The sequence below is a fragment of the Silene latifolia genome, chromosome 4, assembly GCF_048544455.1.
Source record: "Silene latifolia isolate original U9 population chromosome 4, ASM4854445v1, whole genome shotgun sequence".
NCBI lineage: Eukaryota > Viridiplantae > Streptophyta > Magnoliopsida > Caryophyllales > Caryophyllaceae > Silene > Silene latifolia.
This window is the reverse complement of record NC_133529.1, coordinates 2073066-2091772: the sequence shown is the minus strand read 5'-3', so window position 1 is coordinate 2091772 and position 18707 is coordinate 2073066. Positions and strand designations below refer to the sequence as shown.

Sequence of the window (18707 nt, the reverse complement as noted above, 5' to 3'; positions counted from 1 at the left end):
TTCGGAAGCAACTGAATCCTCCCGTTCTTAACACTCCGAGGAGCGACTCAAGCATAAGACGGTCTCCTGAACCGCCTTACGTCTCCTCAACAACCAGACACATACAAAACTCCACCACAACCTCTAACCTCCGCCAACAATCACATGTAGTCAATATACATCACAATAGTCCAAGTAAGACATCATCAAAACCACATGAGCCTCATTATCATGTTATAATGCAAATCCAATAACAATATGAGACCAACACTAATTACTCATTCATCATATTATAATGCAATCCCAACAATATTATGTGTATGCCAACAATAACCCAATAATTATCATGTTATAATGCATTCTTAGCCACCCTAAGATATGTAAACATTCATATTATTGAAACGAGTAGGGAAACCCCTACATTTTAGCAACTCCATAAGCAACTCGAGACAAATACGAATCCGTCTTAAATACATCGCCTCCTACATCAATATATATAACAATACTATCATAATATGGTCTTATACTCTTTTAATAGATGAAACTCTTTATTACTAACCCTTAATTACGCATAATACTAATTATAATTACTAATTAGTAAACGCCCAAAAAACCCCAATTATAAGGGTTTGAATAAAGATGAAAGAAAGGTAGAAATTTTGACTTACAAGGATGAGATCGGGGAAAGGTAGAAGGAAATGACACATCTTCTTCAAACTCATGCTTAAATTCCTTGAAAGGAGGTTATGGAAGGTGTATAGAGATGTGGAAAAGAAGATTAGGGTTTTAGAGAGAGAGAGAAAAGAGATGAATTAGGTTGCTGAATTCTAATTCCGGCTCAAACTTATATTACCCGCTGACACGATTCACTCGGTCGAGTATGTCCGTACATTCGGCCGAGTGCCACTTACTCGGTCCACAGCACTCACACTCGGTCTAGTATACTTGCACTTGGTCTAGTATAACTCACACTTGGTCTAGTGCCCATCTCCTTACTCACGATTACGATTCTCATCAAGGCTAAGAGTTCGCTCCCTATTCCTCAAAGAGTCCTTTAGAAGTCTCTAAAATACCGGGTATTAGAGAGTTAGTAGGATCAAGTTCTTAGCTCGGGTTCGGGTGAAGTCTGATTCGAGTCGTTGTCGGGTTTAGGTTGAGTTTTGGTCAAGTCGTTTATTGTTGGATCGGGTCATTATTATTGGGTTATGAAATTATCGAGCTGAGTCATTATAACAATTTGGCGGGTCAAGTTATGTTTCATTTAAATTTTGTCTAATTTGGCTTCTCAATTCATTGTCGAGTCGATTTTTTCCGATGATTATAACAGTTTGAGTTGAATTCAAACCATTATCACGTGAAGATATAAGAGTAGATAATGTTAATACTTTTAAAACTAATGTCGAGGGTTATATTTCAAGTCAATTTTGGGTTATCTCTCGGTTCAGGGCAGCTTTCAAGTCAATTTCAAGTTATCTTTTGGATCGGTCAACTATAGTTTTGGGCAGATTGAAACAGGTATCAGGTTGACTCTGGTTCCAAGCTATCTCGAGTTTCCGGGTTTGGTTTTGTGTCTATCTTAATCGGGTTATGTGTTATATTATCGGGTGGGGTCGATCTCGGTATGTATCATTTCAAGTTATCGGGCTCAAGCGGGCCGAGTCAAATTTGTCAGTTTTATTCTTAGTTCACTGGTAAAGTCTTCGGTGTAAAATTATATCACAAAATAACACTAAATACGTGACTCTTAACTAAAGCTGGCAATCGGGTAGGTCCGGGTTTGTCAGGAAGGGTCCTATCGGGTTTGGGTCAGATAAGGTCAAAACTATATCCTGTCAAATTTCAGCCTCATATGAATCGAATTAGTACGGTCATTTATCAGCTCGGGTTCGAGTGGGGTTTGGTTTGAGTCGCTGTCGGATGTAGGTCAAGTTTTGATTGAGTCGTTCATTACTGGAACCGGTTATTATTGGGTCAGGTAATTATCGGGCTGAGTCATTCTCACAAATTGTCGGATCAAGTTGGATTTCAATTAAGTTTTGCATGTTTGGCTTCTGTTATTGTCGGGTCGGTTTTTTCTAGTGATTTTAATAGTTCGAGTTAGAATTCAAATCATTATCATGCGACGTTATAGGGATAGATAATGTTATATTTTTAAAAATAACGCCAGGGTCATATTTCAAGCCAATTTTGGGTTATATCTCGGATCAACTTTTAAGTTAATTTCATTTTATCTTTTTGGTTGGTCAGTTGTAGTTTCGGGATGAATTGAAACGGGTATCAACTATCAGGTTGACTCTGGTTACATGGTATCTCGATCTGTTGAGTTCGGTTTCATGTCTATCTTAATCGATTTATGTCGACTTATGGGTTATAGTCGGGTTTGGTTAGGTCAGGTAGATTTTGGTTTGTACCATTTGGGTTCTGCCAGCTCGGGTTTGCTTGGGATAAATTCAGATTTTTGTGGTCGAGTCGGATTTGTCCGTTTTATTCTTTTAGTTCACTAGTGAAGTCTTTAGTTTGGTTATGAAATTGCTTTATGTGAATTCTACTTAAAAATCGCGTGATTATCCCTAAATCTCGGTCGAGTCAGCAATTCATGTCACCCTTTACACATAGTAGAGGATTTATAACCATTTTGTTCGTATACTAATTTTGTACTCCGTATTATAATTAACAATACTTGCCTTAAGAGATAGAATGTTAAACTCTTGCAGTAATGATGCAAAACTAAAACCTTAAAACCTAATATGTTATTGGACAAATCACAAAATATATCCAACAATGTATATGAATTTTATTTTTCATAATTTCGATTTATTGAATCCAGATAAATTACATACCATTATGTGATTGTAACAAATTATTTCACCCATAAACGGTAAAGAATTATATGAAACAATAACTCAAACTTTCATGATCCCTAATGTACTCATAAAGTCTTTAGCGTGGTTATGAGGTTACTTCACGTGAATTAACATAAATATATCGTGTTTACCCTAAATCTCGGTGGAGTAAGGAATCTAAGTCACGTTTTACACTCCGTAGACGATTCATAACCATTTGGTCTTATTTGTATTGTGTTGACGGTACTTGATTTAAGGGAAAAAGAATGATAGACTCTTACACGTTACAATGTAGAGTACAACGGAAAAGCCGCAAAATGCGAGCCTTAAGACTAAATATGTTGTTGGACAAATCACAAATGATATCAACTATATACAAAATTTGACTTTGCACAATTTTCGATACGGTGAACCTAAATTTTACATACCATTTATAAGATTATAACAAAATAATTCATCCATATAAAGTAATAAGTAAATATGTAAGTAACCCTAAATTTGAGGACCTAAAATACCCTGATAGAGTTTTTTCTGTGGTTATGAAGTTGATTCACGTGAATACACGTAATTATCTCATGTTTACCCCTACTTTTGATGGAGTAAGCAATTCAAATTACAATTTACACTTAGTAGATGATTTATAACCATTTGATCTTATACTATTTTTTTTTTGTATTGTAGTTGAGAATACTTGATTCAAGAGAAAAAAATATGTTAGGTTTTTAATCTGTTACACGTTACTAAGTAGATCATAACGGAAAAGACATAAAATACAACCTAAAAACTTAATATATTATGGGCAAGTAACAAATGATATCCATCTCTAGTATAGTGAATCCTACATACCATTCAGGAGATTGTAACAAATTATTTCATCCATATACAGTAATAAATTATATCAGTAAATGACCTTAAATTTTATGACTCTTGATACACTAATAATGGGGTTTTAGCATGGTAAAGAAATTAATTCATGTGAATCCACATAAATATATCGTGCATATCGCTAAATCCAGGTGGATTAAGCAATTAAGTCACATTTTACACTTAGTAGACGATTCATAACCGGTTGGTCTTATATTACTTTTTGTGTTGCAGTTGACAATACGTGATTTAAGGGAAAAAGATAAGTTAGACTACGGCGGAAAAGACGCAAAAGCACAAACCTAAAAACTTAACACGTTACTTGACAAATACGAGTAAAAAATACGGAATATATCAAATGCCCGCAAGTATGAATTTACACAAAGTTAGTATAGTGAATCTAGAGAAATTTAAATGTACTCATCAGAATGTAATAAATTGTTTTATTATATATACTTCCTTTGTTTTGTTCATTTATTTACATATTTATTATTCTTTATAGATGTATTTTAATTAAAAGTTGACAAACGATTGAGATGTAAAAAGTATAATAATAAATCATATCATTAAATGATTAGGAAGTCACCTATAATCCCTTAATTTCATTTTGATTTTTCTTAAAATAAACATATTCGTTTTAATATTAAAACATGTCAAATAACATCGCTTATACTTAACACATTAGTTTAAAACAAGTGGTAAAGTAGCCAATCCAAGCCACGGCATTTACCCTAGGTAAACGGTACATAACTTCATTACAAGGAATGTACCCCACTCAACTACCCAAGTGGGTTGATAAAAATAACATTTTCACCTAATAATTCCAAGTAATAAGTCAATGAAATGAACCGTTGTACTCTAGTAACACACACAAAAGACTTCACTTACTACTAATAATTTACTTTATTTTTTGATAAGAGTACTAATGATTTTCACCTTTTTAGGTACTCTTAAGTAAACAACTAAAAGTAAAACTATGAGTGTACTTAATATTCCTCATTATTTAAATAAATAAACAAATAAAAACAGTAGATTTTACCGTCTTAACTTAACTCGACCTCACTCGATTAAAATAGAGGATGTGAAAAATAAAAGGTGATTGTGATTTATGAAAGGTCTTATGTTAAGAATGTAAGACGGTCTAAAGTAAAATTACCTACATTTAAGAATGACATGTCAGTTTTAAGTATAAAACGAGTCAAATGATAACTCATATAGGTGGCCGAGACAAGAGTTTAGCATTCACTCGGGTAACTATGTTTTGTCCAATTCATCTGTTTAACCCGTTTTAGTGTTTAAGACGGATATGTTCGATAAGAATTTTGTAAAAAATAAAAAGAGGAAAAAGGTCTTAATTTGGGACCCATCTGAAATCTCTAACCTGAGTTAACAGTTTCATTTACAACTTTTGTTCTCAACATCTTTCACTTGAATGCTTATTTAAATCCCAACTTACCCTCCTTCCCTCCTCATCTCTCTACAATTTTTTATTTTCCCCTTGTTTTCTCAATAAATAAAGTAAAAAAAAAATGAATACATAAATAATACTTATATAAATAAATAAATAAATAAAGATGAAGCAGTATGAACTGTATGTAAGTTCAAGTCATCACATTCACACTTTCATGTCTTTTCATGGTTGAAGAATCTAGGGTTTGAATTTAGTAAAGGTCTGTCCTTTTCCTTGTTTTTTTTTTTTTATTTTCAGTTGTGTTTTTTAATTTTTAGTTGTTATTCGGAAACGGTCTCTTTGTGTTATGAATATCCGGGTAAGGCTGTGTACATCTGACACTCTAAACCCGCAATTTGTGGGAGTCATTAAGACACTGGGGTAATGTTGGTGTGTTTTTGTTATGTCCATGATTTTTTTTAGTACTAAAATTCAATTTGTGTCACTGTCATTTTTAATTTCAAGCATGCTCATTTTGATTTTAGTTGAATTTTAGTAGTATATAAATGTTAGACATTGAGTTTTTATGAATGGTTGAATTTTTCTGTTATTTGGGAATTTTAATAGTTAAATGCTAATTAAAATTTTATAAAAATGTTGAATTTTTTATTATTTGGGAATTTTAGTAGTTTATAAATGTTAATTCTAATTGAATTTTTATAAAGTGGCTTAACTGTTTTGTTATTTGGGTATTTTAGTAGTTTATAAATGTTAATGCTAATTGATTTTTTTTTTATATAAAATGGCTTAATTTTTTTGTTATTTGAGTATTTGAATAATTTATAAATGTTAATGCTAATTAAATTTTCATAAAAAGCTTGAATTTTTTTGTTATTTGGGAATTTTAGTGGTAGTTTATAAATGTTGTGATATTTGATTTTTCATGAAAGGTTGATCTTCTTTTGTTATTTGGAAATTTTAGTTGTTTACAAATGTTAATGCTAATTGATTTTTGTATAAAAAGGTGGATTTTTTTTCGAAATTTGGGAATTTTACTAGTTTATAAATGTGAATTCTAATTGAATTTTATATCAAAAAAAAGGTTGAATTTTTTGTTAATTTGGGAATTTTAGTAGTTGCTTATAATTGTTATGACATTGTATTTTTATGAAAGGTTGAATTTTTGGTTATTTGGGTAATTGACTAGTACTATGTTTGTGATAAATGTGCAGTTGAAAATATGTTTGTGTTGATTGAAGAGTGTATTTATTAGTGTTAGATGGTAGTTGAACTGTTTGTGGGTTTTGGTGGGGTTAGAGATTAAAATTAGGGTTTAAAGATTTAATCTTTGGTGTAATTTATCCCCTTTTTTCTGAAGAAATGGAAGGAATTGAGGAAGCTAGTAAAGCTGCAATTGAGAATTGTTATAAAGTTCTTAGAATCATTGCTGAACCCGAAGAAAATAATACCGCGAATAAGAATTTAGTTGCTGAAACTGAGCAAACTGTGAGTAAATTCAAGCGGGTTGTGTCGAATCTTGGCAAGGGTGTTGGACATGCAAGGGCTAGGATAGTGAATCAAAATAAGACCACCCCTTTACTCCAAGACACTTTCTTGGAAAGCCAAACCGATTCTAAGATTGAATCGGAAAAAGGCAAAGAACCCCTTGATCAGGGTTTTCAGTTGTTTAAAACCAATTTGAATGAGGGTTTGATCCATGAGAGTGGTTCGACAACTGGGAAAAGTAGTTTGTCTTTGGGGAATTTGTCACTAGAGCTAGGCTCGTCAAGTGGAAAAAACGAGCATTTCAAAACCAACCTTAAGGAGGGTTGTGTGCATGAAAATGGTTCAACAACTGGGAAAAGTTGTTTGCCTTTGGGGAATTTTTCTCTAGATTTAGGCTCGTCGAGTGGGAAAGCCCCGTATATTGATTTCAATTCCAATTTCAATGAGGGTTTTATCCATGAAAATGGTTCAACAAATGGAAAAAGTTGCTTGTCTTTGGGGAATTGTTCACTAGATTTTGGCTCGTCGAGTGGGAAACCCCAGCATTTCGGAACCAAGCTGAGCGAGGGTTATGTCCATGAAAATGGTTCAACAACTGGGAAAAGTTGCTTGTCTTTGGGGAATTGTTCATTAGATTTACCCTCATCGAGTGGGAAACCTCAGCATTTGGGAACCAACCTGAACGAGGGGTCTGTTCATAATGGTTCAACAACCGGGAAAAGTTGCTTGTCGTTGGGGAATGGTTCACTAGATTTACGCTCGTGGAATGGGAAACCCCAGCATTTAGGAACAAATCTGAAGGAGGGTTCTGCACATGAAAATGGTTCAACATCTGGAAAAAGTTGCATGTCTTTGGGGTTTTTGTCAATGGACCCACGATCGTCTAGTGGGAAAATTCCGTTTCAACTACCTCATAACCCGAGCTCGATGGCACAGTATCAGTTCTATCAGCAACAACAGATGCAACAGAAGCTTAAGCTTCACCAGAAATTGAAAGAGCAGGCTGAATTGATGTATAAGAGGAGTATTAGTGGGATTAATCTGAATTTCAATAACCCTTGTTCTTTACCCGCATTGTCGTCTTCCTCTCGGTCATTAATTGCCTCATGGAGTGCTGATGCAAATGCGGCCAATTTGCGTGAAAATGGGTTTAATTTGACTGGCATGAGTCATGGGTCGGGTCAGGATTCAAGTCAACTTAAAAAGAGGGGCCCTGGCATGATCAAAGATGGAAATTTGAAATGTGGGAAGATCGGAAGCTGCCATTGTTCGAAGAAGAGGTTTGTTAGATTTTGTTGGTTGCTATTGCATTCTTGGTAAGATTAAATGTCGATACGATGATTTCTTGTTTCTTATTTTTGCCTGATATAGGAAGCATAGGGTGAGGAGATCTATCAAGGTTCCTGCTGTCAGCAACAAGCTAGCTGATATTCCACCGGACGAATTTTCATGGAGAAAATACGGGCAGAAACCAATCAAGGGCTCACCGCATCCTAGGTATAATACTTGACCTAGCTAAACTAATGTTACTGCTGCGGTATATTTTGCAAGAACTCATATTAGCTTATTTCTTGAAATTGTATCGGTAATGTGAATGGTAAATTCTGCTGAAACTAATGTTGCCATTTGAAAAAAAAAAAATCCTGTTAGATCCCGTTCCATTGAATTTTTTATTTGCCTAACCATCTTGATATATATGCTTGGATCATGAAGTGTGTTTATAACACTGAGTCGTAAATTCTGATATTCGGAAAATTGTAGGATCACAGTAGAAGAAATACCTTATTAGTGGTAAGAATAAGTCTCGCTTTCAACTTAAGGCATCATTAGATACTCGATTCCCTTGTAGTTAATTTGTTATACAGTTTGAATATTGTGACTCCTCACTCCTATTTCTAGGGACTTCATATATACTAGCCATCTTACTTTATTCATACGGAGAAATTACCATAATGTTTTCCGTCATCATAGAATATTTCAGTTTGCTGATATAAACTGAAAAGGGAAATAATTACTTGTTACCGAGTAGGGCGTGTTTTCTTTTTTTCTATAAACTTGGCAAGCGATTCAAATATAGATTTTGGTTGTTTGTGCCGCAATAGGAAGTTTTCATTATATCTGTGGTTATTTTTTTACATCCGGCGACTTCTATCATGAAGCCATATTTGTTACAGTAATTTACTGCATCGGCCAGAAGTCTGCAAACTGAGACCTAGGATGGTAACTAAATCTTAATCGGACCTATAGTTTACGTTTTAACGAACGTGTACTTAGTTACATTCCCCCTTCAAAATGTTTTATTTGATACTTTCGCAACAATGACATGACCCGGCCTAAAGCGCTTGGTATACACTATACCTGAAATGACCTAATCCAAATGACCAGATTGCCATGTCTAAATACATCTCCATTTTTCCAATGCTTTATGCAAAGACGAGTTCTTATTCTAAAACTTGATTCATCTACAGGGGTTACTACAAGTGTAGCTGTGTGAGAGGCTGCCCGGCTAGGAAACATGTGGAGAGGTGCTTAGACGATGATTCCATGCTTATTGTCACATATGAAGGCGATCACAATCATCCCCGTGTGCCGGTGGTGCCATCACAGTCTGCAACAAACCCATGATCCAAAAAACATGAATTCCTCCAGTACATAGTTCCGTTCGCCTAGGCAAATGCTGATTTAGGGATAGGCTTCTAATTTCAGGAGCATTTTTGGGGGGTTCAGGAAAAAAACATTTTAAGCATTGTTGTAATAGTTATATTAGGCCAAAGCAGGGCCAACAAAGTTAGAACATTGGAGTTTCAAAGTGAAAAAAATATATTCTGTGCTTTGTGACATTCTCTGTTTATTATAGTTAGATGGTGTAACATGGTTAGAGACCTTTTAGTATCTGATACAGTTATAATCTTTGCATCATTGCATTCCCGGCCATGACAGATGGTTTGTGCCAGGCTAGCACGTGAGCTACCCGGACTGGTGAAAACTGTGCCCAATGTGGTGGGTTAGTGGGTCAAGCCAAGCTAGGCCGGCCATCAAACTTGACTGTTGAAACCGGCCATCCCTATTTTCAAGACCCAATGACTGGACCGGATTGGAATTGTCCGGTCCAGTATGGGTTAGGGGTTGAGATCACTTTTTGAAACCAAATTTGTTTTATTTGGTTTGGACCTGACCGGTTAGTTAGATTTTTCAGACCTGGAGACCAGACCGGTTAGTTGGATTTTTGAACAGCTATACCCATATCCGATGTTTCGACACTCGGAGATGGGCATTGACCACTTGAGCTTCACACACTCCTAGGAAAATTTTGACCAAGCATGTGTAACATGTACTAATCTTGCAAGATTTTGTTGATATGTTTTGGTAAGCAAGTATTGTGGTGTCTCATCTGTTTTTTTATGCCTTTTGTGGGTGCGTTGTTAGTTATGATCCATCATTATTTTGAACATGATAATAACAAGCTTTTAAATTGGGCCATGTTGAAACTCACTAATTGGATCGGATGTTATGGTTAGTAGTTAGTTAGTTCAATTGTTGTTTGGTCTGTTGTTCATACCTCTTTGATTTGATAGAACACATTCATGAGTTGTTGATACTTGATTCCTTGTTAGTGAAAGGGACTTGATTTTGATAGAAGAGTCAAATGGGATCAATTGCAACCAATTTGGGGGTTGGTAGAGATGGAAGTGAGCACGCGGGCTGTTGGAGCGGCACGTCCTAACACGGTACACGGCCCATTTTGGTTGGGATTAGAACGGCATGTTATGGGTCGTGTCTGAGCCTAAGTTTTAGAAAGAAGTTCGTGCCTAACCCAGGCAGAGCATGGCCTACCTCGGCATGGCGTGCTTTGGGCACGCCTAAATTGCAAAGAAACAAAGTTGGGAGTGGAGAAATTACTTGGGCACGCTCAAACACGGCACGCCATGAGTCGTGTCTGGGCCGCCATTTCGTTTCACCGGCACGAAACGAAGCCCACTTTCGTAGGCCTAGGCCGTGCTAACTTCCCCTCCAGGCATGGTGGCCCGGCACCAGGCGCTGCCCGGCACAACCGACTTCCGTCTCTAGGGGTGGGGAGTCTTTTTCCGATCGGTTTGATTCAAATGTAGAATGTAGAGTTGGCCAACGTGGCGGTCTATGCTGCCTCACCTCATCTGGCCCATTTTAACAAGCATTACTAGCCCGATATAACCCGCCCTCCAACTTGTGTTAAGACCAGGACAATGTCTCCGAGCCCAGCCCGCCCGAAAACAATAAAAAAAACTATGAGCCTAGCCCCGGCTAAACCTAAGAGAGCCCAGCCCTCCCCTCCTTATGGTCGAGCTCAGGCCACTCTATTGCACCCTTGCTTGTGGCAGGCCATGCCCAACACGCACCAGCACAACACGTTGACCGCCTCTAGCATCACGAAGTATTATACTCTCTCATCTCGAGTTCAATACTAATTTCTACCTCTTACCTGTAAATATGCCTATCAATCAAGTATTCTGCTTTTGTCTTGAACCCACGCTAACAACTTCACTACCTTCGTCAACTTCTTCCCTCCGCCAGTCAACCTCAACCCGCCAACATCAACACGGAGTTGATTATGGTTGAGACGTTAAGTTGTGCAGATAAAGATTGGTGACGGCAACAACAGTCTTAAAACATAGAACGGAGCAATTGTAAGCACACAAGTTTTAAACAATTCATTCATTTTTTTTGAGACGAATCTAAAATCAAAAACCGCAATCCAACAAAAAAACCAACCTAATACTGCCATCCAAAGCTAAGACTACATTATGCAGTAACAATCACTGCCAAGAAAAAATTCTCAATTGTTTCATTGTTTACAAAGTAAGTATTGAAAGGGATACGCGGTGAGGGCAGCGACTCACTTAAGAGGAATAAACCGAGAAGAGTGGGTGGCACCAATACCAGGTCTACCATGCTTTACAGGCTTGTAACTGATGGAAAACTCGGCCAAATAGTGACCAATCATCTCCGGCTTGATTTCAACCTGGTTGAAGGTCTTGCCGTTGTAGACACCAATAATGCTACCAATCATCTCCGGAACAATTATCATGTTTCGAAGGTGGGTTCTGACTGGCTCTGGCTTCTCACCAGTGGGAGCCTCAAGTTTCTGTATCATTAAATCTGAGGAAGTTAACAATCAAACACGAAATTCATTTATTACAAAGCGCAGAGGAAATGCATTTGAAATAAAATATACTAGCAGAGATCAGAGGAAGACATACCGCTTTACGGAGCTTCTTGATGAGAGCCATAGGCTTCTGCTTCAATCCCCTTTCAGTCCTTTTGATTAAAAATAAACGAATCAAAACACAAACAATCAAAATAAACGAGAACAGAACAACACATTCTAATCCAGTTACTCGATTTAGAGACATTGACGCGCCCAATAAATTCATTACATAATCCCTATTAACATAAGGCCCCACTGTGTAATCATCCTCAAAATAATTCAACCTAAGACGATCTCAGACGTAATAATCCATGTAATCGTCTATTAAAACTAGATAGATAGCTTTTTACCTAATTAATTCACAATTACCCTATTATGCAAGTCACACTCGTAATTTACTAAGACCGTCTCATAATCTTCTATTAAAACTCTAAAACTAGCAATTTTACCATGAGATCGATTCAATAAAACAAACACTCGTAAATAAACTGCATTATAACAACTACCACATTATGCAAGTCACAGACCGTCAATTCGCAAGCTCGAAACAAGCATTCGATATACATGACATATTCATACCCAAGTCACGAAAATCTAGTGAAGAAATCTTTGTCCGCTGGTTGCCTCCCCCACACGGATGGACTCAATTAAATACTGACGGTGCCTCTAAAGGAAATCCGGGTCCAGCCGGAGGAGGTGGCGTATTTAGAGACGAGACAGGTAACTTTATTACTGCCTTTCATTTCTCTTGCGGTATTTGTACATCGATGAAGGCGGAGCTTCTAGCCCTTCTAGCGGGATTGGAAAGGGCAAAATCTATCCATATTCCGAAGTTGCTAGTTCATATGGACAGCGCACAATGTGTTAAGATTATCCTCGAGGACGGTCTGGTTAGAACAATCTAAAATTCATAGTCCAAAGATGCAAGAAGCTGATAAAGGAACCTCGTTGGATAGTTAGAATTGAACACACTTATCGGGAGGCTAATCGAGCGGCAGACCTTCTAGCAAATCGAGGAGTTCATTCGAGCACCCTAGTTCAGCACATGGACCAACCGCATGAAGCACTCCGTTCCATTCTTAGAGAGGACATTTTTGGGGTAGCTATTCCCCGTGTAATAGCAATTCACTAAGTTTATGGGGCTTCGCCCCTCCTATGTACCAAAAAAAAAAAAAAAAAACAGACCGTCTCTATAAAACTATTACTTGTAGGTAAAGTGCATAATAACAAGTACTAGTACCACATTATACAAGTCACGCTCGTTATTTTAACATGAAACCGTCCCAATGAAACATATACTATTATATATAGGTAAAGTGCATAATAACAATTACGATTACCACATTATACAAGTCACGCTCGTAATTTTAACATTAAACCGTCTCAATGAAACATATACCCATAAATAAAGTGCAATAATAACAACTACGGGTAACACATTATACAAGTCACGCTCGTAATTTTAACACGAAACCGTCTCAATGAAACATATCCTCATACATAAAGTGCATCATAACAACTACAAGTACCGCATTATACAAGTCACAACTCGTAATTTTAACATGAGAAATTTTCAATAAAACAAATACGTAATTATAAATGTATAGTACTTTATAACATAAAACCGTCTCATAAAAGAATTAAATTGATAACAACCTTCTACGAATACGAGCAGGTAAAAGCTGAACAAGCTTATCAGTTTTCAAATCCAAAAGAGCAGGAAGATCAATTCCACGATAAGAGAACGTCCTAAATGTTCGCTTCTTCGGCACCGCCACAGTATTCGCCACCTCTACTACTTCCGCCTATTTCATTTAATTTTACATAAAATTAATTACATTGCAATACGAGTATAATACATTGAAGTACTCCAATATTTCATGGCAATTGAATAATAATACAGCAAAATAATTTACGTAATTAGAGGATAAAGATGTAAGAGAGCTTGAAGAAGAAGAAGAAAAGAATTTACCATGATTGCGGTAAATTGAGAGGATTGTGGTTAATTTGCGGATTGCTAGGGTTTTGGCACGAAATGTGTTTGGAGGGTGGGGGAGGTTTTATACTTATCGCCGTAAAATTATACGTAGAATTAATTTTGATACGGAGTACAACCGTATACTCGTATAGGGATTGGAAGGGGATTCAGAACCCTACCCATATTCGTTGGATCGTATCCTGATGGGGCGGATATGGATCTCATTTTTATGGATCCAATGGATATGGGTCGGATATAGATTTAGGAAAATTTACGTGGATATGGGATCTTGTCGCTAAGATCCAGACCCTATCGAGATTCGAGACCCATATTTTTTATTTTATTTTAAAATTTTTAGATATATACAATAAATAACTTATATAGAAGTCATGTTTTGTTATCTTTTATTCAACTCTCTTATGTCAGTTTTCTTATTTCATAGTCCTTAACGAATTTACAATCTAATTTAAATATTCGAGAAATAGCAAATAACTTTTTTCATCATACAAATAGTAACTTACGCAGTAATTTGTTAGTTTATCATGGTTATACTCCGATCATGTTCCATAGGTATAGATAGAGTAGTGATTTGTTATACTCCGATCCGATTATGTTCCATAGGTAGACTAATACATGATATAATATAATAAGATCATATAATTAGATATGTTCCGGGTGTAATTCCAGAGCAAGTGTAGTTACCACCCTTGGCTTGTTGAATGATGTCTTGAGTTGAGTTCTCCTTTGGTCTCAATCGTTCCTCACGGCCTCTCCTGCAACAATGAACGAACTGAGGGCTTGGCTTTGTGCCAAGCGTACTCACTCCGACGCTCAAGTCAGTAAACTTAAGAGATAAGTTGTTACTTGGCTGAATGTGTATTGTAGAGAGATAAGGAAGATATTACCAGATGAATAGTGTATTTAGGTTTTGTTGTGTATTCCTTGGGGTCCTTTCCTCAATGAAGGTTGAGGAATATTTATAGGCTTTCACCTTTTGTCACGTAGTGGCCAAGTGGCCAAGTGGCTAGCAGGTGGAAAGACTAATCTACCCCTCGGCCGAGGGGCCTATGGCTGGCCGGCGGATCCTGTTGGCTCGCCGCCGAGGGGTCTTGGATACGAGTACGCGGATATGTGTCCCGGCTGGCAGGTTACCATGCCGAGACCAGGTGACGGGCCGATGGGTCTGACGGCTAGATTGTCCAAGTCGTTGACTTGTTTGTGGATATCTTTGACCTTGCTCAATCATGTTGACTTGGTCAGCGGTGCAGAATATGCCCCATCAATTTGCCCCCAGCGTAGTCTATGCCGTGGTATGGGCTCCGATGTATGTTTGAGCGTATATTCTGCGCAATTTGTAAAAAATTTCCTGCATCGGCTTCTTCTGCGGCGGCTTCTTAGGCCGTACCATATCCCCCCTCCACATGGATGCGTAAAGGGCATCCGATGTGGAAAAGAAAGTGACGCTGGCCGAGACCAGGGTTGAGAGTGCCGGTTGTTTTTGATTGCCCCCGGCCGGCGCTTTTTAGCCTGGTTGATTATGTGGCCGGCGGAGAGCAGATGCTTGGGAATTTGTTTGAGGAAGGTGAGTAGGCAAGTAGATATGAATAGGCGTGTTGAAGACGCTTGGTCACTGTTGCATTGATTGACGTCTAACTGTTGCAACGATTGACATCCCGTGGTTGCATGTCCGACACGTGTCTGCACGCTGATTGGTTGGCGCTTCATGGGCTGTTCTCTGATTGGTCCTTCTTCATGGGCTTTTCCCTATAAATAGGGCAGTTATCCCGTGAATTTGGCCACCAATTTCATTCTCTAAAATTTTTCTCCAAACTTTCAAGGGTTTTCTTCGTCTTCGATTTTTCGAAATTGTTATTCCTGGAGCGAGCGTTTTTCAAGGTAAACGAACAAACTTCCTTCTTATTTTGTTAAGTAACTATTGCTATCATGTCTTCCGTCTTGCTGGGCTAGTACTTCGCACCGGGGTCCTAGGTCTCCTTCTCCCGAAGTTGATCCTCGAGTTTTGGAGGAATGGGATGACTCCGATGAGGTTGATGACGATTTTGGTGATGATGCTGAAGAGGCTCGCCCTAATGAGGAGAGGCAGCGTGTTATGGATCACGGCGACGCTTGTAAGGTCCGCCTTGACTGTGCTTGGACCCATAAGCTTGCCCGTTGTTCCGGCGAGAGATTATTCGAGGACCATTTCTTCTTTGGCGAGGGGTACGAGATCGTTATTCCTAGGGAGGGTCAAAGCGGTCTGTTGTCCTCCACCGGGTCAAACTGGTGTATACATGCGGCATTTGGAGTACGGGCTCCGGTTTCCGCTAAATGAGTACGTTATGGCTATCATTAGGGCCATGAACGTTGCCGTTGCCCAACTACACCCGTTGGCCATGAGGACCATAGTCGGTTTTGTTTGGCCGTGTCTCTTCAAGGGAGAGGCCCCGACAAAGAATTTATTCCGCCGGCTTCATTATCTCCGGCCATCGCATTTCCTAACCGTGTCGGATGGTACGATGTGCAAACGGAGCATGGTTATGCTTCGTTGACAAACTTACCTCCCGCAAGGACCGGAGGGATCGGTGGGTGTACGTTAAGGTGCCGGATGACTATCCGCTGCCTCGCTCCTTCCAGCACCCGGTTAATTTGCGGTGCGAGACTAAGGTGGAGCGTGACAAGTGGGTTTCATACAAGAAGCTCAAGATGGATGCCACCGTGTCTACCTTAACGCGGATGAGAAGTTGGCGATGAGGCTCTTTGAGACGGATGAGAGTGGCCTCTCGAGAAGATGGATTCCCCGACGCATCATTCTTCGTGATGAGCCGCTTTGCTATGTCGCCTCATACCCGCCCTAGCGCGGGGTGAGTGGGGTCGGTGCAAGGCCCATCATCGCTCTCAATGTTCTTGTTCTTCGAACTTTGATTTATTTCTTCCACCTAACTCCCGCTTTGTTTCCTTTGCACCACTTTGGGCCGGACTGTTCGAGAATATCCTCCTGGAGAATGGGCCGCACAAAGATAAGACCGTGTCTCAATTGCATCCCAAGGCTCTAACCCATGACCGCAGGACGTCGCCGAATGAGCTTATGGACCAGCAGCTGAGACGCTTGAATGCGGTGGAGGCCCAGGCGAGGGTCATTAGTCAAGTGCCGCGCCGTACGCGAAGAACAAAGTCTTCGGCGGTGGTGGCGCCGACACCAGCCCCACCCCCATCCCCCCGTTCGTAAGGAGACGGTGGAGATCGTTTACATCTCTAATGGGGATGATTCTGACGAGGAGGAGGGGTCTCCCCTTGTCCGTAAGAGAAAACAGCGACCTTTACCGCCGCCGTTGCTTCGTCACGCCGACGAGAGGTGGGCCCTTCGCCCAAGAAGGCCAAGCACGATGATCGATCTATCCGGTGGCTTAGATTTAGCCGGTTCATCAGGCGCTGCCGATGACAGGCTCTTCGGCATGCCGATGTACGTTGATACTGATGCTTTCTTTTAAATTTTTGTAGATCAGCCGCTGTCAGTCGCCGCTCCTGTTGAGCAGCAAGTGGAAGAGAAAGTGACGCAGGCTGATGATCATGACGTCGCCATTGGGTCTTCATCCCAGAAGGTTTCCCTTTCCCGACCGCAGACTAGCGGTCGAAATGTCACTGTTGACCCTTCATCCCAGAAGGTTTCCCCCTCCCGGCTCGTGGCGGAAGGTGCGAGGTTGGTCGAGGAGCTGGCGAGGTGGAACGAGCTGGCCGGTGCTCGCATTATAGAGCAAGAGAAGGCCGTGGCTCAGTCCGCTCTTGAGCTTGATGTCACTAAGAAGGTGGCCGCGAAGGCGAGGCTGGATCTCCTCAATGAGCAGAGGCTTAGGGGGGAGGCCGAGAAGGCGCTCTTGGCCGAGAGAAAGCTCGGGAGGACGCCGAAAAGGAGGTCCTTCTTGAGAGAGCCAAGACCGAGGCGCTGCGGCCGAAGCCGCAAAGTTCTTTGGAGAAGTGTGACCTTGTTCAGAGGCATGCCGACCTTTACCTCCAGCAGAGGAATGAATTTAGGAGCAAATTTCGAGATCCAGGGGAAGGTGATCCGAGCAAGGAGGTCATCATCGTGCAAAAGGAGGACGACATTGAGATGCTCCAAACCAAAATGCTCCCCGACCCGTGTTCCGACCGGATCCGGCCAAGCACCGCCAGGGAAGTAATTGAGGAGCTTTTTCCTCTTGAAGGTTCCTTTCTGTGGGACAAATACGACAAGCTGTTCGACGATAAGCTCGAAGCTAAGGAGAAAGCCGTGGAGGAAAGGGTCAAGGAGGCGGCGAGGGTGAAGATAGAGCAAAAAACGGCCGAGGAGGCGGCAGCTATCGCTGAGAAAGCTAAGGAGGCCAAGGCGGAAGCCGACCGGGCAAGGGCACCGAGGCCGCCGAGGCTAAGGTCAAATCTGCTGAAGCCGAGGCCGCTTGAGGGAGCTACCGGGTTGCCCCTTGAAGAAGGTGTCTATCACGTTAATGGCGAGCAACGGCAGACATAGGGAGATAATATCCGTAGCCTTTTGTCTTTTGGTTTGTCCTTGTAATTACTTGTAATTCGTTGAACATTTTTTAATAAGAGCTCGTTTCTTCTGCCTCCGGCCTGGCCGAGGTTTTTACCTTACCTCTTTTTCTTGCGCTAGTGTTTGCCTCAACTGTACTTTTAGCACCCCTGTTGTAATACTCCGTATTTATAAGTCTTGGGGTACTCTATCGAGTAGGCCTTACTCTGTCGAGTAAGGGTAAGTTGCGTTTTAGAAAAGTTTCTGACCTGTTGGGTACTCGATCGAGTAACTAGGATACTCGATCGAGTAGGGGGGTACTCGATCGAGTAGCCTTGGGTACTCGATCGAGTAGCCGGTTTACGGGGAGTTTTTCTCGGGTTTTGTTAATTATGCGATTAAGATATATAATCTTTCCGTCATCATTCTAAACACTTTTACAAAAACCTAATTTACTGTTA

General features: G+C 39.8%; 2 protein-coding genes across 3 annotated transcripts; one reads left to right on the top strand and one right to left on the bottom strand.

Annotated features, from left to right (window-relative positions):
• The first annotated feature begins 5096 nt into the window (after positions 1-5096).
• Positions 5097-9495, top strand: LOC141652518 (uncharacterized). 2 transcript variants are annotated; one of them, XM_074460034.1, is made up of 4 exons: positions 5097-5356; positions 6455-7862; positions 7954-8079; positions 9051-9495. In XM_074460034.1, exons 2-4 carry the CDS (start codon positions 6457-6459, stop codon positions 9205-9207), a joined length of 1689 nt encoding a protein of 562 aa, XP_074316135.1. In that variant the 5' UTR covers positions 5097-5356; positions 6455-6456; the 3' UTR covers positions 9208-9495. The 2 variants fall into 2 exon arrangements, with proteins under 2 accessions (XP_074316135.1, XP_074316133.1); XM_074460032.1 differs by having other exon boundaries at positions 5106-5356; positions 6309-7862.
• Positions 9496-11262: 1767 nt separating this feature from the next.
• LOC141653902 (small ribosomal subunit protein uS19-like) lies at positions 11263-13970 on the bottom strand. The gene is made up of 4 exons (XM_074461769.1): positions 13890-13970; positions 13424-13572; positions 11820-11877; positions 11263-11704 (listed from the first exon to the last, which is right to left on the bottom strand). The coding sequence occupies exons 1-4, from the start codon at positions 13968-13970 to the stop codon at positions 11456-11458; spliced, it is 537 nt and encodes a 178-aa protein (XP_074317870.1). The 3' UTR covers positions 11263-11455.
• Between the last annotated feature and the right edge of the window lie 4737 nt (positions 13971-18707).